This window comes from Strigops habroptila, chromosome 4, assembly GCF_004027225.2.
Source record: "Strigops habroptila isolate Jane chromosome 4, bStrHab1.2.pri, whole genome shotgun sequence".
In the NCBI taxonomy this organism is placed as follows: domain Eukaryota; kingdom Metazoa; phylum Chordata; class Aves; order Psittaciformes; family Psittacidae; genus Strigops; species Strigops habroptila.
The window spans coordinates 10,287,439-10,315,089 of NC_046358.1; the positions used below are offsets into that span (position 1 = coordinate 10,287,439).

Consider the following 27,651-nt stretch of genomic DNA (forward strand, 5'->3'; position numbering starts at 1 on the left):
TAGCACAGACAATATAGGCTAATTTTTGTTATTTACAGGGAAATTTCATTTGTTTAACAGAAAACATTCTTTATGAATTGTCTAGCTGAACAGTTATGTCTCCATGTACACGGAGATCCTATGTAGCACCCTCACATCATAAAAATGCAAGAGGGTCCAATTCCTGAGCCCCTGCTGCACAGCAGTTAACTCTGAATGATGCAATTTTTATTTTTTTTTTTTTTTCAGAAGCCATATCCTAAAATAATGCCATTATGTACAGAGACGTCATTTAATGAAATAGGAATGACTTTTTCCTCCTCTTCAGGCACGGATGGCTAAAGTCAGGGCTACACAAACTATCTTAGCAAAGGAAATTAAATTTGACAAACCTCATTAGTCTAAAAGCTCATATTAGACTGAGACCAGAGAAGGGCATGAAGATGCTCAGAGGGCTGGAGCACCTCTCCTATGGAGACAGGCTGAGAGTCGGGGTTGTTAAGCCTGGAGAAGAAAAGGCTCCAGGGAGACCTTAGAGCACCTTCCAGTACCTAAAGGGGCTGACAAGAAAGGTGGAGAGGGACTTTTGACAACGGCATGTAAGGATAGGACAAGGGGAATGGCTTTAAGCTGAAAGAGGGGAGGTTTAGATTAGGTATCAGGAAGAAGTTCTTCCCTGTGAGGGTGGTGAGGCACTGGCACAGGTTGCCCAGAGAAGCTGTGGCTGCCCCATCCCTGGCTGTGTTCAAGGCCAGGTTGGACAGGGCTTGGAGCAACCTGGTCTAGTGGAAGGTGTCCCTGCCCGTGGCAGGGGAGTTGGAACTAGATGATCATTAAGGTCCCTTCCAATGTGAGCCATTCTGTGATTTTCAAGCACTTTTGAAAGGGTTTTCTGATAAAACAGGTATTATATCCTGACAGTGCAACACAGTGCAGGGTATTTCTGGTGCTCATTGAGGATTATTCACAGGTTCATTATTGGTACCATGGCCATATCTGGCTGATGCTAAGGAAAGCCTCTCTGCCCCATGCTGCCACATGCTCTGCTTTGTCCCAACACTACAAGACCAGTGTTGGGTCCTCTTAATTCAGTGGAGGAAGACAAAGCCACGAGAGCAACTCCATATAGAAACCTTGGGTCAGTGCCACATACACCTCTGGCCACTGCTCCTCCTCTGAATTTGCCTTCTCCTCCACAATCACTGGCCCCTTGGTCCATGTTACAACCTGAAGTCATGCCCAGGGCAGCTCCTTGGTGAGCAAAAAGCCACCAGAGTCCCACAGACATTACTGGGCCAGAGCTGACAACACATCCTCATTTCCCCAGCCATCCCCAAGGAGGGACTTTCATCTATCATCAGAGCATTGCCCCAGCTTATTTCAGTCACTGGTGAGGATGGTGTGTGAGATGCAAACACTTGCTTTAGCATGGTGAGGAGATCACCTTGTAATTTATTACTAACTGCTCAGCCTTCAATGTTGGATGCAGCCTTGCTGTGGAAACACCTCCCATAGCTTCATAAAAACCTTAGTGGGCTTCAGAGCTGCCCTGCAGGACTCAGAACAACCTCAGCAATTTTTCAATTCTAGTGATGAACTGCAAGCACACCCTTGAAGATGTCTACATGACCATCTGATTTCTGAAAAGCACTGTAAGCTTGATGTTGGCAGCCTGGATTCTTCCACGTGTGGGATGCCAGACATGTAAAAACCATTTAAACAAGCTCCTTAACTGTTTCTGAAAATCTCATCTGAAAATCCCACCAGAAACTGGGCATGTGAAACATGGGAGCAGATTGGAAAATGCCCAATTCCATCTCCATGGAGTTCAGGTTGTAGGGATCTTGGGACAGTACTCACCAGAAAATAAAAAACATCCAGTGGTGAAACAAGGTCTCTATAACCACCAATTAAACATGTTATTGGAGAACTCACAAAGCTGAGTAATATACCAGTGCGGACTCCTGAAATTCTAGCCTAGCCTGACAAAAATCCTTTCATTCACGCAATTTACAGGAGTCACAGCGGGCAAGCCTGTCGACAGAGAAGAGATCAGATGTTCAGGCAAAGAAAAGTAGAAAGAACAAGACTGCTGAGTAAAAATATCATTTGGTTGCCTAGTCTGTTTGTAAAATAGATAATACAGCATGAAATTTAAAGTCTCTGTATTTAACAATGCCATTATTTTAGGGGCACATTTAATTTCAAAAGAACTCATTGAAAAGTTGGTCATTTCTGTTTTTCAATAGAAACCTGGGTTTCTGACTGCATGAAGTTTTCTGTAAAATATATCTGTTTACCCCCCAAAAAAAATCAGTTCTGAAAACAAACTTTTGAACACCCACAGCCTCATTTGAGTCTTCGATACATGAAACCAAACTTTGCATTAAAACATTTAGATGAAAGCAATTTTGCTTTTCCTGTTTTCACCTGTGTGTATTATACGAACCGATCCCAAACCCATCCAACAGGTCCGAACTCAATCTTTAAGCCAAGTGGATAGGTTTTACAATATTTGGCACTTCTGAACAGCCAGGTAGGTCAGGGATAGACACCACTCAGCACAGGTGCTGCAACAAGTCCCAAAATTTGGTCTTTTTTTATTTAAACAAAACTAAATGAGCATTAAATAAATAGGAAGTTAAACAGACATGTGACAACTACTTAAAAAAAAAAGAGAAAAAAAGAATTATTCACTTTGCTTGAGATGTTTTACCTTTGATCTCTCTCTTGCAGTGGATGCCTCCTCAAAATGAGCAGTGAGAGCCATCAGCAGCCCCACAAACAGATTGTTTAAGCTAAAAACCTCTGCCGCGATGGACCACTGCCATGTTAGACGAGAAAATGAAAACACCCCCGCAGCAAGGATTCCTCCAGCATATGAGCCAGAAAGCCTGCAAACACAGATAACATGAAATCTTCTTTTCCAACAAAAAAGCCTACTTTATTGTCCTTTTTTTAATTTTTTTTTTTAAACATACCATAGAAATAGAAATGATGACTGCCACCCAGCACCCTGCCAAAACATTATATGGTTAATATCTTCCTAATAATTTCTTTGCAAAGAATTGCAATTAGGAAGAGCAGACATTAGCCAACATGTCTATTTGCAAGCCACCCAACACTAAAGAGTCAGCTTCCTCCATAAACACCATGAAAACGTCGAATTTGGTTCAGAAACCCCAATGAGCAATGGCCCAGCGGGTCATGGTATGCCGAGCCAGGGAGTCACGCCTCTAATGGGATACTCTCTGCTGGAGGAGATGCCAGCAAGGGTGCAGCCTTAAATTCATCAAGGCGATGAATAAAGAGTGGATTAGAGCTATTCATGATGGACAGCATTAGCAGAGCTGTCCTAGGGGGGTATTTAGTGTCTCAGGGGTGGGTGACAATTGCAGTACCTGTGGTCCCAGCAGGGAGAGGTGCCTGCCAGGGTCAAACGCAGGGAAAATGGGTGTCAGTTCCAGCAAGCAGGAGGGAGCAGCGGAGCAGGTGAAGCATCTGCCATTGGGATGGTGAGCCTGAAAGCTAGGCACCTCTGCGACCCTTGCATGGGATTATGGCACACGCTCCCCCAGAGTCACTTGCCAAACTTGGCTGGATGCTGCAGTTGGCGCAGGGAACCCATGAGGTGGGATTTAGCCCAGGAAACCTATTATGCCCATTCTGAATAGTGGCTCTGCCTGTTGGGAAGGTCTCCCCTTCAAGAAGTCACCCTGAAAAGATGCCTCGTACGGCACCACAACCAGCTCAATTAAGCCTTATCCAAAGACAGAAATAGCTGTGGCTATGGTCAAAGCTCCTATCCAGAAATTCACTATCCAACTGTGAGACTAAGCTAGGCTCTACCACAAATTGAGTATTTTTTTCTAGTTCTAACCCAGGTACACACACTTCCATTTAGACCTAACATTTCCAGCAGGTTTAAACCGAAAATTATAAGCCAGGCAACTTCTTCATCAAGCTACATGTGTAATTTGCTCCTAAATACTGGCCATATCCTCTAGCACAGCCAAAGTCCCCAGGTGGATTGTTCTGCCCATCAGGGATCAGAGAGTGGATTTACATGTAGGACTTACTTACTGAATTCCTCACGTAACTCTGAGATAAACAGCGACCAAAGAAACAAAACCTTCAGGCCCTACAGAGATGAGGGAGCTGCTGGCACTTGCTAGAGAGCACTCTCTAGCAAGGGCTCCTCTCACTGGTTATGCTTTCTTTCCACCTTCCCAAAACGTCCTCAGTACAACCAACCTATTTCCGTAGATGTCAAAAAAGGGCTTGTGCAGTCAGAACAGGAATTTTTAATCCATTAAAAATGGGAAGCAGGGTCCATGCAGAGAAGAGGACTGGGATGAGAAGAGGACTGAGGAAGACTATGTCTCTATTCTTCCTTCTGCCACCGATATCAGACATCCTGGGTGGGCTGGGGCAAGCCACACCGCTGATTTTTATCTCCTTTGTAAAGCATTTTGAGATCTGCAGCTGCAGGAGAAGGTAGCTACAGGGCAAGAAGTAATGCCATTCACTTAACACTGGAGAAAAAGAAAACAACTCTCAGGTGCCCGAGGCCAGAGTGAGACAAGCACAGAATGACACAGAGCTTTAGCATCAAGATGGTAGGAAGGAGTCTTGAAAAATCAGTGGAAGGGGAAAATAAGCCTGAAAATTCCCAACTGACAGCAGGTGGGACTGTTTTAGACCGAATTTGTGTCTGCAAAGTACCCTATAAGCTTTTGAAGAAAGGTGATGTGGAACCTCTTCTGTAGGAAATCAGGCAAACCACTAGAATCTACTGTTGTGCTCACTGATGCATGCCACCATGGGAGACTCTTCCAACCTCTAAACTTCACTGTGGTTCAACACAGGTCCAGGTATTTGGCACAAAATTCTCCATGGCAAGACCTGTCCCTCACTGCATTAATATAATGTTTCAAAACCCACACAATTGCCTATAGAAAAGGCATCTGCAGGCACGAATGTTGCTCTGTTGCTTTTGCTACCAAGCCAGCCTTGAGTCCATCTCCTCCAAGGGAGAGGTGGGGCACATACGACCTGTCTGGCAAGGTTCTCAGCCTCAAGGGCTCTGATTGTGCTCTCCTCCTCCCTGTTATGAAAAAGATGTGGCACCTTAATAGGAAAAAGGAAAGATGCAATGGAGTTTGCAGGAAGTCAGGGGTGGTTTCTGCTCTTAAAGAAAAAAAGCAGGAAAGGGCAGTGGGGCCATGTGTATCTAAAAACCAAGAGATCCCCCAACACACAAACCCCACTACACAACATTGCTAAGTTTTGACTAAACCCTTTTAAACAGCACAAACTTCTAGTTATAAAGAAACAACTTTGTAAATCCTTTTGAAATTCTTGCAAGAAAATAAGGTAAAAAAAGGCAAAACAACCTTCCCAAAAACCTTCAGATGAAAAGCAGCATTCTAGGCACACATCCCAATCATTTACCAGTTCTCCTTGTCTTTCCCAGAAAAGACTGTAGTGTATCATTAGGGTTCAAATGAGATGAAAGAAATCCCATCCCCTCGATAAAAATGTCTCAAACCTGCCATTCAAGTTTTATGAAATCAGGCTTAAGCAAAAGCTACTAAACCCAAAGCTTAAAGCCTGATCCCAGCTATGAGGGACAGAGGACACCTCTGCTCACCGAGCAGTGCAGGTCAGGATGCAGCACTAAGAACAGTCCACAGATCTCTTTGCCAACAGAGCCGGCGTTGCCTTTAGTTTCCTGTGAAACTCGTGGGAAAGCCAGGCTGATAAGCTTACTTTGTTAAAGCATGTTGCATGCACGGAGCACTAAGCTCCTACAAGTATCCTAGATGCTAAAAAAACAAATGGAAATGTGTTGTATTCTTGAAGAACATCAAGACAGTAGCTTTGGGAAATGCAAGCTGGAGACCAAGAGTTTTTTGCAGATTGTGTTAACAGCAATGGAAATGATGGTTCAGAAAGAAACACTCTTGGAAGTGGAAGTGATCAGAGAAGGTATCTCCAGATAAGGATGAAGACCACCTGGCAGAAAAAACCCCACATCCAAGTTTATCCAGTGCAACAACTCACAGTGCAAAGTAGCACTGGCAGGACAAGCAGAAATTAATCCCATGCAACTACGCCAGTATGATGCTGGGGCTAAATTAAATCAACCCTGTCTTGTGGCTGCACTAACATGGTTATACTGCTCATTTTGATTGACACAAGGATCTCCAAGCACTACTGCACTCTATTATCTGGCAGCCTCTTGGACTTCTCCAGCACAGTCAAACTGTGCTGCACCTCTCTTGCCTTAGCGTCAAGATGGCCCCAAACCTACACACTGTCCAAGGAGATGACAAAGCAACTCGGGCATGGACAACACAGGTTAGCCACCTACTACACTACATCTACTACAACATCTAGGAGGGCTTTATTCCATTGCTTCTGGGGAACAGGGAGGATAGCATGTTCCCTCCAGTCTTGGAACTGGTATGAGAAACAACAGATGACTGGAACAAGAGTATCAAGGGGTTGCCAACAATGAAGCCATGGCAGTGGTAATAACCATCCAGTGTTCATCTGTCAATACAGTTTAGGCACAAAGCTACCCTGCAGTGACACCCTCAAGAACAGAGGCTTTATGAAGAGCAAAAGGTTGGCAAACCCTGCTATAAGGCTCTGTCGGTGGAGGGGGGATCCTGGGAAGGCGGGGTCACCTAGAAGAAAGCATTCAAAGTAGTACCCTGCCCTCAGAACAGCTTCAGGATGCAGAAATCAGCTTGTGAAAGAAGAAAAGATTTGCAGCCAACGCAACAATGGGAAAGTCTTCATAACTTCTCCCAGGGTATTACAGCTACCACCAGCAGGCCCACTTCAAGGAGGATTAAAGCACCGACCCTGAATAGAAGCTGCCTTGCAGGCTTGTTTATCTTAAAATACAAGTCAAGGGAATAGCTTGTATTTTTGATTTTGCAAAATCACTAGTTTGGGACAAGACCTGCTCAAAGTGCGCGGAGCACTTTATCAAGACAAAAGAAGTGGAAAGAAGGTCCCTTATATTGGTCAACCAACTTCTGAACATGAGCAGAAATTCCCATCATCTGAAAATGCACTCAGAAGGGATAGAAACAGTTAGCAAAGGAGAGGCCACACGATCCTTCGTGAGGAATATTTTCCCATGACAACCCTAAACATAAAAGGAAAAGACTAAAAAAAAATAAATCACTATTTTGTTTTCCTTTTCAGACACCCAAGTAGAAGAATGTGTGGCTGGGCCTCAGCTCCAAAGACACAAGCAGTTGAAACTTGCTTTAATCAGAAATATTTTAGCTGCAGGTTTTTATTAAGAGTTTACAGGAATAATCAGGAAAACTGAAATTAGGTATTTTAATCTGGTTTTGCAATTATAGTTTTTAGCTTCTCATTGCTGGCAATCCCTAAAACATGCCAGTTTGCAATTTAAAATTTAGCCTCTCCTCTACATTTGGTAAAACTATCTGTTAACCCAGAGCACAGGTTACATCTATATGTATTTAACAAATAACTTGATCAGCATTTTTACTTTTTATTTAGAAAATCATGGCAGACTTTTTGTATTTAATAATTTGCAAAAACTTATTAAATTATTGGTATAAAGCTAAAAATGGGTGGAAATTGGAATTTAGCTAAGATGCTTTCATTAAATGCAATATTTGGTGCACTGGATTCATAAAGAAGTAAGATAATTGGAACTTTTTATATTTGAAGCTGATGTATTAAACACTGGTAACACCTATCTGTACCTAGTGAAATAAGCTGGTTATTTCCGCCTTCTGTTCTCTCAAAAACTTTACTGGCAGCTGATCTCAGCCTCACACCTTTTATTTTTAGTCAGTGGAATAAGAAAAAACTCTCCCGCTATTTAAAATCTCCACTAATATACTAATTAATGGATTCTTTTAATTTAAGTCTCTCTCTGCACCTGCAGATGACGACCCTGATGTTGGCAGTTCCCTGTATACGTGCACGGGCTCCAGATACATAACCAGCAACTTCTACTTCTGCCATGTTGGGACTTCACTTTACAGTAGAAAAGATATATCCCTTCAATGTATTTTTATTTCATGGTATAACAGACTAGTGCATTAAAGACTTAATACTTTGAATTTAGCTTAAGAGGTTTCACTTACTTGATTTATAAAAAACTCCAAATATTTTTGATATACACTTAAAAAAGAATGGGACTCAGACGACCCAACAGCTTTCTACAGATAAATTTTAAGTGTGCTGAAATAGCATAACTATTTAAAAAATATAACACGAAAATCCAAACATGAGTTTAGGACCTAAGTAATAATTATCCTCCAAAACCTCAATTCCTCTAGGTTTGTCTGCCTCTTAGTCACAAACACTCAATGGACAAAAGGGGGTTTCTCTTGCTGTCAGTGCTGAAAAGCACTGACACAGTACAGGTACTACAGGGAATAGCAAACCAGATTTTATTCCTCCTCAAGGACCTAGAGCTGAATAGTCACTGAAGCCCTGTGCACAGCCTCCGCTCCCAGAGCTGGAGGAGGAGGAGGTAGGAGAGCATAGCTTGGCTCACTGGTCCTGGTTGAGTCTTCAAGGCCACAAGGAAAGAATAGAAACCAAGCAAATGGGCAGGACCACCATATAAACAAACAAACAAACAACAAACACCCAAAAACCAACAAATGGGCACTTTGATTATAACTGACCACTCTCCGTCAGGCCAAATGGGACTTCAGTATCACACAACTTCAGTGTTCCCATGGACCCACAATGCCTTGCGGTGGGAGTGAGCAGGCAGCATCCTCACCACCCACCACATGCACCAAATGTCACTTCTGCTCGATACACCCTCACATCCAACTAGGGACTGACACAACTTATTCACCTGTTTTACCTTTTAGTTATTTTAATGAAACACTGTAACTTGAAGAGCGGATGGTCCAGCCTGGTTAAGGAGTCCTGAGCTAGCGAGGGTTTTGGCTAAGGGGAGCTGGTTGCACCCTCTTGCATATGCCCTCCTGTCCTGGACTGGACATGTCCAGTAAGGACACTACCACTGTAGGATAATACTGTGTCTCTGCCTGTCTCCTTGGTAAATACAGGCCTATGAATGTCACCAGCATGTGCAGGAGGCATCTTGCATGCCACCCCTTGCGTCATCTTGCTGGGAGGATCAAGCTGCCCCTGCAGCAAGATGCCCTGGGATGGCACTGGGGACCTTGGCGGGTCTGGACACCAGGGATAGGAAGAGCCCCCCTGTGAGGGCTCAGCAGGAGAATGAGGAACGGGCCTTCCCGACCTCAAGCCTTGCATGCTCCTGGATTCCCACCTCTACCACGCCGGAGCGGAGCCTGCCTGCAGCAGCCCCTTCCCAATAAAGTCTGGTAATTAAATTCAATGCCTCCATGTCAAGTTATTTCAAAGCAGTTCAACGAGTGGAACAACTCATGACAGATTGACAAAATGCATAAACTGCTGTGCTACTGTAATAAGTATCACTGCATACTCACACCTTTCTAAGTAGTGAGTTGTAAAAACTGTGCTTCCAGCCATTAAAAAATGAGAACTTCTCTCCCGGTGTCATTGCAAACAGAAAGGGTATATTAGTTAGACCCACTATTTGATTCACAATCCTTAGAAAATAGGTATGCTTTTATCCCGGGTGCCTGTAATAACCAGTGCCTACTTCCGGCAGCCAAAAAACCCCAACCCTCAGTAGGAGCCGAGTTTAGCTATTTAAATGTTTTATAAGTTGTTTTTTTTTTTTGTAATTGCAGAAACTTTTCCTAATCTGACATTTGTTAAAACCCCTTATTAGAAATTATGCAGCTGCAGAAAAAAAAAAGGGGGGGAATAGAATAAAATATAAAATAAAATAAAAATGAGCTGGCTTCACAATTACCAAGTCAGCCCATGCAGCCCTTCGCTATTGTACGGAGTGGCATAAACCCCCCGGCGGCCTATCAGCTCCCTGGCAGGCAGGGGGCTGCGCTATTCAAAGCGAGAGATACAAGCTGCAGGGCAAAAACCTGGCAGCTCCCATCTGACCCCCCAATCCCCGGCTGGTGACAGCTCCAAGCTCCATGGCAAATTAGCCCTTCTCACATTACAATTGCAGGAGACAGATTCCATTAGCGGTATCTGAAATTGAGTGGAGAGCTGCTCCGTTATCAGACTTGACTCATAAGCGCCACTATTAATCAGAGCTATGATAGCATTTATATATTTCAAGCTATCTGCCGCCGCTGTGATATTCTGCTACAAAGGGTTGATGGGACTTAGGGAAGGGAACAATGGAGCTTTCTGGGAAAAGCAGAGTAAATCAAGAAAGTCTGTGACTTCCGCACATTCTGAAGGGATTGTGGTTTACATAAATTTTCTCCCAATTGGAGATTGAGCTCTTCCTCATCTTACACATGGGATTTAGTTGTCACTCAATGGTAACAGCTGTGAAAAGGTGAAGCGGCCCACCGCTCAGAATATTGCCTCCGCTTTTAAAGCAATTAACCCATGAACAGGAGGATACCTGGTGATATCAAAGGGATTAAGCCAGGCAGTGCATTATTAACATTTCCTTGAACTAATTCTAACTCTGACTAGCTGTCAGAAAAGACTCTTCAGTCTTAAAAAAAAAAAAAAAAAAAAAAAAAAAGAGGTTTTTTGCCCTGCTTCCCCCCTGCTTCAAAACGAAGCAGAGTTATTGCAGCCTAATGTGCCTCCTTTAGAGCAAAATGCAAATTAACAGATTTGGTAATGTCTTCAAACACACTGAACTCAGTGCCAGTTTATTATGGGGCTGAGGGGAAAAAAATAAAAAATATATATGATCAATTAGCCAGAGATCATGGTAGATATTCTTCTAAAAGAAAATGAATACTTGAGTACTTTCCTTTCTTCTCTCCCTCCTAAAACTTCGGAACTACTTGTTACTAATCACAGCTGCTTCTGAAACAGCCAAGAGCTTCACACTGTGCTACAGCAGTGATAATCTGTGATAATCTGTAATCCGGAAAAATCCAAATACACCCCGTAAGGATATTCCTCCTTCCCCAAAGCCTGATTTTGAATTTCCATCTGCAGTCAAGCAGGCACCAGCATGCCAGGCAGCAGTGCTCCTCTCTCATCCCTCCATGTTCCCTAAACCATCACCCAAAAAAAGGAGTCAAACTGTTTGAAGATGGCTCCTGCTCCAGCAAACCCATGAACCCCAAAGGACATGGAGTTATTTCCCCACCCACCGCAGGCAGCAGACCCTCTGGGGATGGCCATGAAGGTGACACATCCTCCCAGTGCCCCAACACGCCTGGTCCTTCTCAGGGACCTTCCCATGAGAGCTCCAGGACACACATCACTGCAGCAAGCAACCTCAGAGCCGTCAGAATGGTCAACTGCTGTTTTCAAAACATTTTGATGACTTCAAAATGATGAAATAATTTTAATTATTTCATTATACAACATGCCTAACACTTGCTTTTGTTGGCGATGGGAGAAGAGTTGGCTCCAATTTTCGTATACATTCACAGTGTGTTGCTTGGAAGGTCTGGGGGGAAAGGGAATGTATACATATATAAATATATATATTAGTCCAAAACTCAACATGATACCCAGAACAGCAACCAAAGAGATATGAACAGCTTAATTTAATGAAACAATTTCCTCCCTCTCAAAAACCCATGTGCAACTCGGCCAGAATAAAGCTGTCAAAAACTTACTAGAAATATGGGCAATGACACCACCTACTCCACTATTGCCCTTGCAATAAATTAGCTTTGTATATTTAGATACAGCAAAACAGCCAAGCTACGAAAGGTATACACTGAGAAAAAAACCAACACATTTAAAGCTGGGGAAAGCATCCTAGCTCTCTTTGCAACAGAGAATGCAAAGAATGCATCATCTTTGCAGAAAATGACACCTTGGCAATCATATTATAAGAAGATAATTGGTTTACTTTGTAAACTTGCTATGCTTTGCCTCCCACAGTAAAACAAATAAATAGTTGTTTAAAGAAACAATCCTATAGCCGCACTTGCTGTGTGCTAAAAACATAAGCCAGCTCCCCCCTCTTTCAAAGCAAAGATGAATTATTTGCCTCAGCTACAACCAGCCTGAGAAAACTCTTTATAAATGCCATTTTACGATAATTACAAGCAATTTATTAAGACTGTGCAGAGGGGGGCAAAAACCCCATATTTGAGAACTAATTCAAAGGAGTAAACCGCTCGTTCAGCGATAGTATGGATTACTGATAAAAGGGCTTTTTGCATCAATGCAGTTAGACATAACTTTGTTTTAAGAAGCACAATCCAGGCTTAAAAAAAATAATATAATGAAATTACTAATATAATATAATACAATGAATAAACAAACAAGATGCTGGGATTGCTTTCTATCGACTACAGCAGTGCCTATACAGAGCATCCTGCCAGCCATCGCCTACCAGAGAAGAAATCTGTTTAAGGAATAAATTTGATCCTAATCTCGCACATGCTGTAACATCCCAAACACCACCCATCCTTGAAGGAAACCGCAACTCCTTCCTTAAGCAACAAAGAAATTGTCCTGACCTACAGAGGAATAAACTCAGGAAATGCCTCTTAAACAAAAAAGAGTCAATGGGGAAAAAAAGGAGAGAGATTTACTGTATGGGGATGCTGGGAGGCCCAGAGAAAACCCTGCGAGGGTAAACAGCAACCCTGCCTGGCTGGTAGGTCGAAAAGAAAGATTTTAGAGGTTAAGTTCAGGTCAGACGACAAATGAAATTGTAACAACCCAACTGACATTGTATAATGTCTTCTTCCACTAGATCAATAGGGCAGCGTCAGCCCCATTACCATAGAGATGGCTTCCTCTCTGCTGAAGGGTGGCCATTGTTTGAGGAGAAAGATTTGCCACTTGAACCGTGTTGCTCCCAAAGGATGTGTACTTCATCAATTATTTGTATTCCTAACATCTACATATTTTCATATTAGCATCCACATTTCATGTGGCAAGAGGAGCAGGTGCTTATTTTTCCTCTGGTACGTCACAGGAGTCACCCCATCAGCTAAATTTTAATTAAAACACAAAAATGTGCGGGAGATTTCACAGACCAATTTAGATCCTCTGTGAGTACGCACAAACTCGGTTAAAACCAAAACATGTTATTTTCAGATAGTTGCAGCTTTCACACAGATGGTGCCAGTAAAGACTTTCGGAAAGATTTTTTTTTTAAGTCAATGGTAATAGAAAACATTTTTTTGCTAAATGAATGTCATAAAAAATAAATCAATTTTAAGGTGCATAAAAGGAAAAATGTAGCATTGGAATTTGGAAATAAAACTGGCCCACAATACCTTATAATTAATTAAAAAAAAATAAAAATCAATCACTGCTAGGCTGATCCTGCCAGTGCCTTCTATCTATGAAATAATTTTCTGTAAGTCCTGATAGTTTCTATCATCTCTCAGCTCCCGTTTCCGCTCTCTCTTTCATACATGTTTCAAATATGATGGAAGCCACATTTTCCAAATCCAATTAAACAACAAAAAAAAAAAATTAAACCTCTAGAAGTGTAAAAATAATTCCCCAATTTAGCCCATCATTTCTCTCCTGCATTCTTGTTTCTCTAACACAACGACTGCATAATTTTACATGTGCAAAATGGGCACGTAAGGAACAGTCACACATACTGCAGTTAAAACTAAAACGCAGGGCAGATCTTCACAATAACTGTAATAACGGGAATAACCATCATTACAAAAAAATAATCAGAACCCAATATTCAAAGCCTTTAGCAACTCCTTGCAGGAGTTTTTAGTATAATCAAAAGGAGTTGTGATCTGAAGCTGCGCCTGGCACTGTGCATGGGAGGGCAGCGCCACTTCCAGCTCCCCAAATACACTGTAAAATACAGGATATTAAATTAAATAACGCTGGCTTAATTACATATATTACTCAACAGTAAAAGCAATCACTTTAAATGCCTATAGAAATATGTAGGAATTAAGTAATTCCAATAGGTGTGCTTTGGAGCTGATGCAGTGCTACGTGAAAGGTGATGTACGAAAAGGAACTTCTCTTCAGTAGAGGAAGATGCACTCAGACAGATGGACACCGTGAACCGAAGTTTGAGTGAGCTCAGGGTACTCAGGTTGTGTAGGATCTGCCCCCACAATTTGTTCCTGCTTTTTTTTCTAGGTTGCTCTCGCTCTCTGGGAAGGTTTCCCTGAGGGGTGATGCAGCTCTGGAAACGGGTGGGAGAAAAGGGCTTCTGTCAAAATAATCTCAGTGAAGCGCCCTGATATCATTTCAGATTTCACTGTTTGCTGCCTCAAAACATGCCCTATTTTCCCTGCAAAAGAACATCAGAAATTGTTTGTACGGGTTGCGATAATCCTCTCAAATATGGGTCAGGCTGAGGTTAAGAGCAGCCAGAACTTGCACATCAAAGACGAGCACGGTTAACAAAACCCCCAACCACATGCGCATCCCGATTGTTCCCTTTTCTCCCAAGGTTAGAGGTCCGGAGAACACAGATGGGCTCTGACCAGTCCCCTCCAACCACCTACGCTGGAGGAAAGCAGCCGGCACGGATGTTCGCCCTGGTCCTTGGGTACCACTGGCAGGCAACTGCCCATCCACCTCTGCCGGGAGCTGCAATTAAACCAAGTTCACGGTATCCCGATAGGTGAAGCTCATCCTGTTAATTTAAACAGACCATCTGCATCTTTCAAGAACGACAAACTTCATTAGTTCTGGTTAGTTAAACCGAGCGGTGATTTGTGATAATGAGCCTGAACAACCTGTCATGTCTGTCTAAGGGAAAGGGCGCACTTTTTATTATTACTATTATTATTATTTAACAGAAAGAAAAGAAAGAGGGACCTTTTGTGCAGGAAAGAAGGTCAAATTCAGATTTAACTGCTGCTAGGTTGATCAGAGGAACCAATTACAGCTGGAAAGGGAGGAGGGGAAATGCTAGTCCGAAGGCCAGAGGGGAACAGAGGAAGCCTTCAGAAACATCCCGAGCTGACTGGGAAGCACCCTGCCAGCATCACACCAACAAAAACACACCCAAAATGACTTTACCTGAAAACCGTGTAAAAAAGCAAAGAGGCGGCAGCTGCTCCCAACAAGCTGCAGAGGAGATTGACTCGGAAGGCAGGGGAGCCGACAGGCAGCAGCCCCGTCGCCAGCTTGGCCAGCAGCGTGAACAAGGGGTAGCCGGGAGGGTGGGCAACCTATGGACAGATCAATATGGGGTTGAAAAGGGGTGAATTGCCATGAAATCAAAAGGAGAGCAGCACACCAGCGTCCAGCAGCAGGAGCCAGGGATCTTCGAGTGGTGTCTCTCCCCGACCCATCCTCTTGTACCAATTTTACTCCGCAAATATTTTTCCTTAGTGGACTTGGCTCCACGCCTCACCCATAATAATGAGGAAGCAAGAAAAGGAGGTGCCACGTTTCATTAGCATGCCTTAAAGGGCTCCTTGTTTGGGTTCACAGTATATTAGGGTCATTCAAAAAGCGGCTGTTTTTTTTCTTTTTTTCTTCCTTTTTTTTTTTTCAAAAAAAGCAGCTTCTCAACTATTTTATTGGTTAGCAAGTTGAAAGACCACACTGCTATCGGATTACCACCGCGCTGACAGTCCTAAGGTCTTGCCTAAAGGGATCATGCACCATAATAAAGTTTATTAAATAATAAAACTTATTAAAATTGTTAACCCGATTTATTTTATTCTCCCCAGCTTATACAAAATTTGGGTTGATAATAAGCCAGCTACTGTATATACAGTAAAGCCTTTGCTTTATAATTTAGTTTAATTGGATTTAAAACTTGAAGTAAATTGTCGCGTGCTGTACTTATAAGTTAGTAAAAACTGTGGTTTGAAAATAAATTAATCTACTTTACTCCATGCTTAATTAAACTTCCTTAATTCCTAAAACTGTTAATGAGAGCATTGATTAAACAATAAAACTAATACTTACTCCAAGCTCATATGCGGCTGTGATCAGCTCCCCTGTGAAAAAATAATGTAAAACCAATAATTACTATTAGGAAATGACACTCCTCCAAAGTTTTCAAAATCCAAATGCTTGCATTGGGGTTTTGCATTAATTTGACTGGATAAAACTGTAAATCTGTAGAGATTTAACAGCATGAAATTTTCTAAGAATATTTTCTCCCTCTGATGTCATTGCACAAAATACCTTTTGTATGTTTTCGCGAGACTTTTATGAACAGATAAGTGAATGTATAGGTATGCTCGGGTAAAGAATGGCCTGAGATACTCAATAGGCAGACATTTGTGCGTGTGTATTTTTAATTTAAAACCAACTGACTCAATAACTTTCAAGCACTACAGTTTACAACACTTAAGAAAACCCCCACAGCTTTATAGTTTCAAAGAGGGAAAATGTCATCACTGATTGTGCAAATCTGCATCCGTGTATTTGGGAACGCTGCTCTCCCTTGATGAGAAAAGCAATTCTCGCAGCTTCTGCTTCGCAAGTAACTCTTTTACCTGTCAGAAGCTGCTGCATCCAGCAGCCGCTCCCATTAGAAACACCACTGAGATTTTGCATTTTGTTTGTATTTTATAGCAGGACAGATAACTACCACAAAAAGATCTATGTTAGCATAACAGTTCATAATACTTGGCATTTTTAGAGCACTTGACACTGAAGCATTTCACAACACTTCTGAACAGTGTATATGAAATATATTCAATAGGCACAACACATTCAGGGATGAGCCAAAAGGCGAAAAAGTTAAAAATTACTGCTGGTTTTCCATCTTTCCCACAAATTTCATGATCCCATTTTGCAGAGCCTGGCCTTACTGGTCCTGCCAATTTTGCAAGTGCCAAGGTCATGGTAGCTCTCTCCCATTGTTAGATGGTAAATATAAAAAGTGAAGGGCACCCTTGACTTTAAATGCTAAATTAAAAATATTTTAGATTTCTACACATCATTATGTCCTTACCATACCATGATAAGGAGGAGGATTGTACAAATGGCAGCTTTAAATCTTGACATTACAGCAAACAATATATTTCAGAAGGAAGATGCAAGTCAACCTACTACTGCTGTTGGCAAATTACTGCTACTGCCCCACACGATGCCCTGCAGCCTTCTGCACAAAAGCCTTTCAGATGTGGATTTTACCACACTTTCAAATGCCATCTATTTTTATTGCTACTCTATTTTAGGAAACTTTCAACCTATTGCAAGATGGCCCTGAAAAAGTGGATGCAATGGGAAAAATATTCATCCCTAACTGAGCTTTTTAGTGTTCAGCAGCTCCGATGTTTTTAGGGCATGGTGAGGTTAGGAAGCCATCAATCCCCCTGCACACATCAAAAGATGATGCTAGTAAAGGAAACCCTAAATTTGGCATTGTTGGGGTTTCCTGGCATGCCAGCATGCACTAGTCTGTGAGCAGCTCACGGTGAATGTCATCGCATTGTGGGGATGCTGCTCTCAAGCCAGCCATGGCTTCACCTTCACTTAAGTCCTCCTGGGATACAGTTACATGTGCATCTAAACCGGCTAAAGAGTAAGTTCAAGTTCATGCATGTTGCTATGATAATGGTTCATATCACAGGCAAGAATAACCCCAAAGCCATATAGACACATACTAACCAGAAAGCTGCAATAAAAAAAAAAATACAGGTGGATGCCATTGCCAAGTTTTGAAAGCCAACAGCACAATTTTGCCTCCCAAGAATTAAGGGGAAGAAAGGAAGAAAACCTGCAAAAACAAGCTCACAGGCTGTGGGCCTCTGGAATTCCACCGGGAAAACCAAGAGGAACTCAACACCCGCCACTTCAGATAAGGTTAATTCTCCACCTCCCACCCACATACCTGGGTATCACTCACAGCCTGCACAGGCTATGTAAGTACAGAGTGCTGTTATTAAACGACAAAATTAAATTAAATTATTAAATTGCTGAGAGAACTTGTGGCTACACCACCCCTGGCAGTGTTCGAAGCCAGGCTGGACAGGGCTTGGAGCAACTTGGTCTAGTGGAAGGTGCCCCTGACCATGGCAAAGGGGTTGGAACTAGATGGTCTTTAAGGTTCCTTCCAACCCAACCCATTCTGTGATTCTGTGACAAATCACACAAAGGAAGACTACAGCATCCACAAATTTGATTTCAATGTATTTCTTGTGAGAGAAAATGACTTGCAGCATCTTTACACGCTGCCTCAAACTGAAGAGTTTATTCCTGCACAATCTTGGTGTAAATATGCTTCAGACTGTCCAGCTTGATTCCCCAGCAAAGGTGTTCAAAAGGCCCAACACTGCCTGAAAACTGCTTTAACCCCATCAAGTTTGGGAGCTGATGTCTAAAACGTCAGGGAGAAACTGTGGCTTTTTTTTTTTTTTTTTTCTTTTATTTGATCCCTTTATAAGTTGTCTCAACATCTGCAGATGTTTCCGAACCAGAATTCATTCTCTCTTTGTTACAACACTAAGCAATATGAGAAAGCTGCCAATGAAAATACCTATTGCCTTTTACACTTTTGGACTACTGCAAACTTCAGGAACAATTAAAAAGTATACAGATAGCTTAAAAATAAAATAAAATAACAGGCTCCCTGCCTGCAAGCTGATAGACCAAATCCTTAAGCAGCTCTTTACTCACACAAGTAGCTTCAATGCTTTTGACGGCACAAGTTTGAGCTTTGTGCTCAGGCGCAGGCAACTTAATCGCCTTGAGCAGGGCTGTGCAGAGAACTTCCAGGGGACTCCACCCAGGCAGCAGTGCTGGAGCATCCCATGGACCATGAGAAACCAGGGCAATAAACCAAAAAAGTCTTAACAGAACGCGACGGGGTGGCTGCTGGCTGGGACTAGCACAAGAGGACACTGGGGACAAGTCTGTCCCTGTTCAGCTCCAGTAAAGACATACAGCTCAGGCAGCAGAATTAGGAGAAAATGCAGAGAGAAAAAAAAATAAACAGGAGAGACAGAGAGTGAGGTCATGGGGCTAACTGGAGGACACCATCCCAAGAGATTTCCATTAATAGAATTCCCAATAACAAAAGTTGCTGGAAGCCTCTGAAAGCATCCAGTCCCCAGTCTGGGCACTCCCAGGGCATCTCTCTGCTGTGCCCGTTTGCAGCACACATCTAGTTTGTGCCCTTGATACCTCTGACAAAAGTTATTAGCAGAGGAGTGATGCGTGCTGCGCATATATACATCCCTTTCTACACACAGCTGCTGTGTGAGGAAGAGCCAGGATGCCTTTGGAAATTAGGGAAAGAGCAATCCCCCTCCTGCCTCCAAAATGAGATAAAATAACCACAATAACCCAGGGAAAGCAGGGTGAACTCATGCCTGCCCTGCCTGGCCACTCGCTGTACCTACCAGGATAATTCACATCAAGCAAGAAACAAATCCCGGCACTGATTCATCACCTCATCACGAGAACCCACATCCCACTTTGTAAAGGAATCTAATGGTTATTTGCACCCTGCAGGCAAAACCCAAGCTCAAGGACAATTAAAAACCACATTCCTGAGGCTTTACATAGCACAAACAGCTCAGAGCACACACACCCTGTCATTCATAAACACATCATTTCCCATCAGAGAGTACTAAAAGACAAAACGGGAGTAACTGTAAATATATTCATCATCATGTATTAACTGATAAAAGCAGGAGGGAAAGCCAGCCCTTTAACAAACTTGGAAGCAGAAATAAAAGCCATTGGGGTGCATACTAGCCAGCCTAGCAATGGTGCTTGCACACTTCATCTGGAACACAGGACACATGATCTGTGGAGAAAAGATTTAAAACCAAATTCTTTTAATACAGCTCTGACAACAGGGTCCCTCTGATCCAAACACAGGAACAGGGAAAATGGACAACACAAGGCTGCAGCTCCAAGAGCCAACTAATCAGGACAAGCTTGGTGTAATGCAAACACCGCTCTGTCCTGTTAACTTTAAATCAAATAACCCCCACTTGAATCACTGCTCAACTTTACATGTGTTTAAAGAGCTACGCTGAATACACACTGCCTTAAACCCAGCTAGACAAGACCACCCTGTGCTTACCAAGCAGCAGTGTCTTTCATGTAGTTCTAAACAAAAACTAACAGCAGATTTTCAAGAGTTGCAGTTAAAATATGTGATCTCTCTCTTTCCACACATACTAAAGCTGTAAAATATATGCGGCCATTAAAAGCCCACTTATTTATACGGAATTTTATGTGCAGCTTGGGTCTGAAATCGGCACTGGCCAATAAGCAAGGGTTAAACAGACCCACTCAATGCTCTTCTGGGATACAAAAGAAAAGTATGCCATGTACCTACTCCGATAAAAAAAAAAAAAAAAGGAGAAAGCGATAGCCTGAGCAGTGATGCATATCTGGCAGGATGGCACATCTGCCTTCTGACACCACCAGCCATGCCCAGGGCCCCTGACTAAGCCCTTTGCCGTAAGGCTCAAATTCATCAAACTATTTGCTGCAAAGTAAACAGCAGGGGAGAGGAGTGGGTATACATGGGGTGGCCAGAGGGCACCAGCCCCCCAGGATGAGCCCCTCAACGTGTGACTGCGATGCACCAGGCTCACTGGGATGAGCACCCCACGGGGGAAGTGGCAATGCCCCAGCCCCGTGGGCTGCGCTCTCCAATATATGGTGCCTATGATGCACCAGCCCCTATGGTGCATCATGGTTCAAATGCACCAAACCCCATGGGGTGAGCACCCCACAGAACAACTGCAACGGACCAGTGCCTATGAGGGGCTGCAACCTCGTGGGATGAGCAATCCTATGGGGTGACAGTGACCTATAGGATGAGCAATCCTATGGGGCGACAGCAGTCCCTATGGGGAGAAACCCTACGGGGTGACAGCAACCCTATGTGGTGACAGCGATGCACCAGCCCCTGTGGAGTGACCAACCCTATGTGCTTACAGCGATGCACTAGCCCCTAAGGGCTCAGCCCCCCCATACATCCGAAGCGTGACCGCGATCCACCAGTCCCTACGGGGGCGATGGTCCCCATGGCGCCACCTCCCCGGTGAGGTGCCCCGCCGCCCCTCCCTCGCTCGCGGGCGGGCTGGCGGCGCTGGGTACGTTACCCGCATCCCCGCCGGGCAGGGCAGGCGGCAGCGTGGCCGTGTAGAGAGCCGCCACGGCAGCGCCCAGCGCCCCGGCGGCAGCACCGCCCGCCCCGGCACCGGCCCCCGCGCCCATGTGCGCCGCTGCGCCTTCCGGGTTCAGCCGCGCGAGACGAGCGGGCCGTGCCATTCCACCGACCCGCGGGGGGAGCAGCCCCGCCCCGCTCGCCTTCCCGCTCCTCCCGAGCCGCTTCCCGAGCACGCCCGCCATCAACGGCGCTCGGATAGGGAACAGGTGAGGCCGCGGGCGCGACGGGACGATTCAGCGCGACCTCTCTCCCTGTTCCCCCCACTCCCTCCGCTGAGAGTAGTTGGTACAACCGAAGAGGGCGGGGCGGAGGAGTGCGTCTCTCGGTAAGGGCGGCCGGGCGGGACCACCGCGCGGGGTGGGGCGGGGCGAAACCACCGCGGAGCGGGGGGGGAGCGGGAATCGGGTTTCCCCGGCTGTTCGGGGTAGTCCCCCCAGCGGGACTTGGTGGCAGGGGATCCCTTGAGCCTTGTTTTCTCTAGGCTGAACAAGCCCAGCTCTCAGCCTTTCCTCACACGGCTTCCCAGCCCTTGGATCATCTTTGTTGCCCTTCTCTGGACTCTCTCCAGCCTGTCCACACCTTTTTTGTATAACAAGGACCAAAACTGAACACAATATTCCAGGTGTGGCCTGACAAGCACTGAGTAGATGGGACAATAACATCTTTATCTCTGCTGGTGACGCTGTTGTTGATGTAACCCCACATACTGTTGGCTTTCTTTGCCGCAGCTGCACATTGTTCATTCCTATTGAGCTGCTTGTCCACCAGGACCTTCAGGTCCCTTTCCACAGAGCTGCTCCCCAGCCCAGCAGATCCCAGCCTGTGCTGCACTCTTGGACTGTGTTTACCGAAGTGCAAGACCTTAAACTTGTTAAACTTCATAAGGTTCTTGTTAGCCCACTCTTCCAGCCTGCCTAGGTTGTCTTGCAGGGTAGCTGTCTCTTCCAAAGCATCCATTTCCCACTTTGGTGTCATCGGGAAACTTCATCCAGGGTACATTTCATCCCAACATCCAGATCACTTATGAAGACATTGAAGACTTAGAATCATAGAATAGTTAGGGTTGGAAAGGACCTTAAGATCATCTAGTTCCAATCCCGCTGCCATGGGCAGGGACAGCTCACACTAAACCATGTCACCCAAGACTGTCCAACCTGGCCTTGAACACCGCCAAGGATGGAGCATTCACAACTTCCTTGGGCAACCCATTCCGGGGCCTCACCACCCTCACAGTAAAGAGCTTCTTCCTTAGATCTAACCTGAACTTCCCCTGTTTAAGTTTAAACCCATTACCCCTTGTCCTATCACTACAGTCCCTAAGGAAGAGTCCCTCCCCAGCATCCTTATAGGCCCCATTCAGATACTGGAAGGCTGCTATGAGGTCTCCACGCAGCCTTCTCTTCTCCAGGCTGAACAGCCCCAACTCTCTCAGCCTGTCTTCATATGGGAGGTGCTCCAGCCCCTTATCATCCTCATGGCCCTCCTCTGGACTTGCTCCAACAGCTCCATGTCCTTTTTATGTTGAGGACACCAGGACTGTACAATACTCCAAGTGAGGTCTCACGAGAGCAGAGTAGAGGGGCAGGATCACCTCCTTCGACCTGCTGGTCACGCTTTTTTTGATGCAGCCCAGGATATGGTTGGTTTCTGGGTTGCAAGCGCACACTAAAGCCAGCTCATGTTCAGTCTCATCAACCAACACCCCCAAGTCCTTCTCCGCAGGGCTGCTCTGAACCTCTTCTCCGCCCGACCTGTAGCTGTGCCTGTGTTGCCCGACCCATGTAATGTTGTGAAATGATGCTCCCAGCAGGGCTCAGTGCCTTCTGCCCACTCTCGGCCAGATGAGCAGCTCCTTTTCAGTCGCTGGAGCCTGTACCAGTGGGGTGGGTGCTGTGTGGGATGTGAGGCCCACCCATGGGCACAGGCTGCAGCCACCTCGCTGTGCTCTGGCTGCCTCACAGCTCCACGTGCAGGCGTGGCAGTACGCAGATAATACAGGTTAATGCCCTGAATGGGGTTACACGAGATGCTGGGGAGGAAAAGGATTGAAAGTGTCAGTGTTTAGAATATTAAAAGCAGCAATTCCCGCTGCGGGAGTAGTTAAGGAAGGCAAATAGCATCCTGAGACCTATCGATAGAAGACTAAAACACATCCGTGGAAATCATTATGGGATTGTACAAAAGAGCGGAGAGGCCATACCTGGAGAATTGAGACAGATTATAGAAAGGCTTTTGAATACAAATGAAAAAGGTATAGAAGAGGGTAACTAGGATAATAAACAGCCTTATGGATTAGATCTAAGTGGAGACGTTGGAAAATTAGGTTTGCATTTATTAAAAAAAGAGCAGCATTAAGGGTTGACATGACTGAAAAAGTGCACATCATTTTCTGGGGACTGGAGAAGCTGGTGCTGAAGAAACGTTTTGGAACAGCTGGCACAAAAATCCCAAAAGGGCACAAGCCAAAACCAAGAAGGGTATTAAGGGAGTTTAGGGAAGGTCTTTTTACATGCTCCAGCCAGTGTGCACAGAGACGGCAAAAGAAGCTGAAGTTGCGACCCGCTCAGAAGTTAATTGGGTTGCTTGAAGGAACTGGTGTTTGAGGGTATAAACACCGGCTGAATACCAGCTGGGCCCACGTGGCTGCCTTCCATCCAGAAGGCAACCACTTGGCTCTGTGGTGACCAAGTGAGCTTCAATACACTCAACTCGTTGGCAGGTTTCTGCCGTTGTTGGCTGAGGTTCATTGGGGAGAAGAAAAAGATATGTTGCAATCCTCCGCCAGCCATTGTCACTATGGTAATGAGAGGGGTCATTGTTCCCCGCACCCGTTGGGGCTGGTAAAATGTAATTTTAGCAGCAAAGTGCGCAGTCTGTGTGTGTGAAAGCAGGCTGGTGGCAAGGCTCTTTATCCGACATGTGGCTTTCTTCTTTGCAGTATTTTTCTTTCTTTGTATTTAACTTGGAAAAAGCATCCAAAGACAAATGTTAACCATGACTGATTACAATTATATTGATGGAGAAAGTAGCAATTTAAAGGCAAATATCGAAATGTGGAAGAATGGCTGGTAATAATATGGTAAGGACAAACTGTTCTTTAATTGTCCTGCAAGTTGTTTTATATCTTTGTCATGCAGAAACTGAAACTTTTAGGGTGCCAGTGACAAAGTACTTCGCTGTGATATGGTAAGGCAGGCTCACAACAGCCTTTATATTACTGAATAACTACCACCGGTTTCAAAGGCCTGGATTACAGACACACTTTATGTCGGCACAAATGCTTTGGAGAGTGCATTTACATTTTTCTTCTGTAAGCAGAAATCTACTAATTCATGAGATTTGACTCCCCCTTCTTCACCAGGCATAACTTGGGGGTCTGACCAAGACAAGAAGGGCATGTGGACCTTCTTGGGCCAGGCAGATATTTTTTGACTGTTTTCATCCCTGCTCTGAAAGTTGAGAGTTGTCCAAACCCAAGTTAGATTCACCTCACCACAGAGCAAGGCACAGTGACCCTCTGGATTTTCTCAAAGGCTTCATGAGGGGCTCAATAGCAATAAAAAAAAGTATTGCTTAGTAAGAAGAAAAACACACTAGGGCAAGTGGAAAGCATTTGAGAGATGGCCTTGTGCTACACATTGATTTATTGAAAAAAATCTCTGGAACTTGTAGCACGAGAGCATACTCTAGTGGCAACTGAGCAAAGAAAGTGCTCATGGTTTGTGCAGTGTTTGGCTGGTGAGACACCTCCCACCTTTCAACGGGAGGCTTATTCTCTCCTATCTCCTCCGGCTCCATGCTCCATGCTCAGCCCGACAGGAAATACCCAAGGCAGGCAGAGAAAATAAACAAGAACTTCTAAAGTAATTTTAAAAACACAGCTTGAGAACATATCTCTCCAAAATGGCTGTGTACTTAGAGAGTTGTCTTTTCACCAGGCTCTGTTGCAGATTTTCTCCTGAGAGACACAGTTTAGAGCAGGCAGGAGATAGGAAAAAGGAGAATAATACTTAAAGCAAATTCTATTCACCCATGGCAGTGTCATTACAAACTTGAATGAGCACAGTTATTGCAAATAAATAAAAACAATAGACCAGAACCAGTTTTACATAAGAAAATACTGAAATACTGTTCAATTAGTCCTAAGCTTTAGTTAAACCTTTTCTTTTGCCCATCAGGTGATAAGGTTAATACAGAAAGCACTCAACTGCTGTACTTGTGTAACAACAGTCAGCATCCATTTAATGAACTTACGTGTATACATATTTAGCAAAGCTTCAATATTGTCAGCACTGGGCTGGCACAGAATTTTAATGGCAAAGTAGCCAGCCCAGTCTTCTCGTAAACAATATCCCCGCGTAAAGAAAGCAGGTCCTCGTGGGGACCATTAACAGTACAAATAAGCACCACTTCTATATTTAAACAAGAACTTTGGCAGTATTTCCACTGACAATATGTGCTTGCCTGTGAAGCATGGAAAGGAAGATTAGACTACTTTTATTTGTTCTTAAGTGGCTTGAATAAGCTGCATTTTATGACTTCTAGAGGGTTTCTTGGGGCAGGGCAGGAGGGGAAGAAGCAGCTTATATCCCACATTTACAGCAACATGACTGCAGTAGCTAGACATGGTGCAGAGGGAATTTCCAGGTGGAATAAAGTGCACTTGGTCCAGCAAGCATCCTTCTGGCCCTGGTCATGGAGCTATTACTGCCTACCTTGTGAGTGCAGAGCTTCATGTGGTTGAACTGTATGTCTGCTGTGACACCCCCAGTGCCTTGTAAACCATCAAAATTCAAAAGACAGGTAAAGGTCTCCCAGATGTTATCACAGTCGTGACCATTTTGTGCAAAACAGGGCTGAGGGGAGAAGCCCAAACCAGATTGTGCAGTGGGAGGAAGTAGGAACAAGAATCATGCTGACTGGTGTGGGGAAGGGGATCCAGGGGTGGTTGTGGTCGGAGGGCTGGCAGAATTTGGGGGCTCAGATCCATGGGAAAACAGACTTGGTTCCACCGCTTACAGGACAACTTGTTCATTATTTCAAAAATAAGTTTCATTTTCTTCCCCAAATAAGAAAATAGACTAAACTAATCTCCCCGTGCAGATCTTGTTTCCCACAATTTTGTAACTTTCTAAGACAGGCTTTATTGTCTTGCAGAAGACCTCCAGTCCCTGCCTCCACCGGTCTTAGCAGCCTTCCAGCTGATTTTCTGGCACACTGAGCAGTCACAGATCCCATTTGTCTCAGCTGTTTTTTCCAGAACTCTGACAATAAGCTCTATGTTTTCACACCTGATTTCCTTAAACTAATGTTATTTATCTATCCGCATGCCTTACTGGCGCACTCAGGTCTGGTGTCTAATCCTCACAGTGACTCCATAGTTGTGTTAGAGACCATCTTCTCATGAGTGAAGCTGACGCACCACATGAGGGCCCTGTTCCCTTCCTCCCCAAACCGCTGCATTACTCTGATTAGTATTTGCAAGAAGGCAACACTTCTTACCACCTCAAAACATATTTAAATGCTTTCCTTCTTTCTTTTAATTGTAAGTGTAGAACATCGATTGCCGTCTTGTGCCTTGGAGGCCAGACTCACAGCCTGACCTGAGAAATGCCTTAACATGGCATGTAGCTGAAGACCTGCAACAGCAGACGGTGCTGCAGCAGTGTCCAGCAGTTCAAACTCTGCTTTCTTCGCCTATGTTTGCAGTTCCAGTAAAACTCCTCAATAACTTGTTTAAGAAAGAATTTTTCACATTACATCCAGTCCTTGCTGTTTCATTTCCATTTATCAAGCTGCAATCAGATTGTGTCAGCTGTGGGTCATGCTCAGGGAATTTGAACAAAGGATGAGTGTGAAGCAGGTGAAGAATTGCGACCTCCAAAATTACTCTCTTTACTTGGAGAAGAGATCTTCCTACCTGGACCTGCTATCTTCACTGCGTTCGTACACTGAACAAATCCCCAGTGCTCTTACTGGTGATTAAGCTGCCACAGGTTGTCTTTTATTCTAGTTGAAAACTGATGGAGATTCATGTGTTCTTTCATAAGGTTGTTGTATTAGTTTCATCATAGTAAGATTACAGTAGGAAGCTTTTCTCCTCCAAACTACTCTGTGTGGATGAGGTTACTGGCCAGGACTGTGGTGTGTTGATATGTGGCCAAAATTAACTTGTGAAGATGCTGAACAACAGCAGGTAGTACAGAATAGCAGCAGAGGGAGTGACATAAGATGCCCTTCAGCCAAGGACTCCCTTCTTTTCATCAATATACTGCTCCACAAAAACTAGGTTCATGTCCCATTGCCAGGCATGTGCTTCCTAGGAGGAAGGCAGTGAGATGCAGATACAGGGCAGAGCTAGGACTGTGCTTATAACCAGTTTCTGGAGGCATATAGCCCTGCCTGCTCCTGCAATTGCAAGTCAGATCTGCTGCAGCTTTGAACTCTGGGGAGATAATGCTGCTAAATCTTCGAGAGAAGGGTCTTGCAAGGGACTCCCATTTCTCCATATGAAAGCAGCCCTGATGATG

The 27,651-nt window shown here is 44.3% G+C and overlaps 1 protein-coding gene across 1 annotated transcript in view; it reads right to left on the minus strand.

Moving 5' to 3' along the window:
- The window catches only part of TMEM260 (transmembrane protein 260), a 34,280-nt gene extending 13,111 nt beyond the window's left edge, over window positions 1-21,169 (minus strand). The window contains exons 1-4 of the mRNA XM_030484457.1: window positions 21,054-21,169; window positions 15,940-15,971; window positions 15,040-15,191; window positions 2,696-2,873 (exon numbers count right to left, since the gene is read on the minus strand). Of these exons, the coding sequence (XP_030340317.1) occupies window positions 2,696-2,873; window positions 15,040-15,191; window positions 15,940-15,971; window positions 21,054-21,168 (477 nt within the window). The 5' untranslated portion in view covers window position 21,169. The remainder of the gene's footprint in view (window positions 1-2,695; window positions 2,874-15,039; window positions 15,192-15,939; window positions 15,972-21,053) is intronic.
- Between the last annotated feature and the right edge of the window lie 6,482 nt (window positions 21,170-27,651).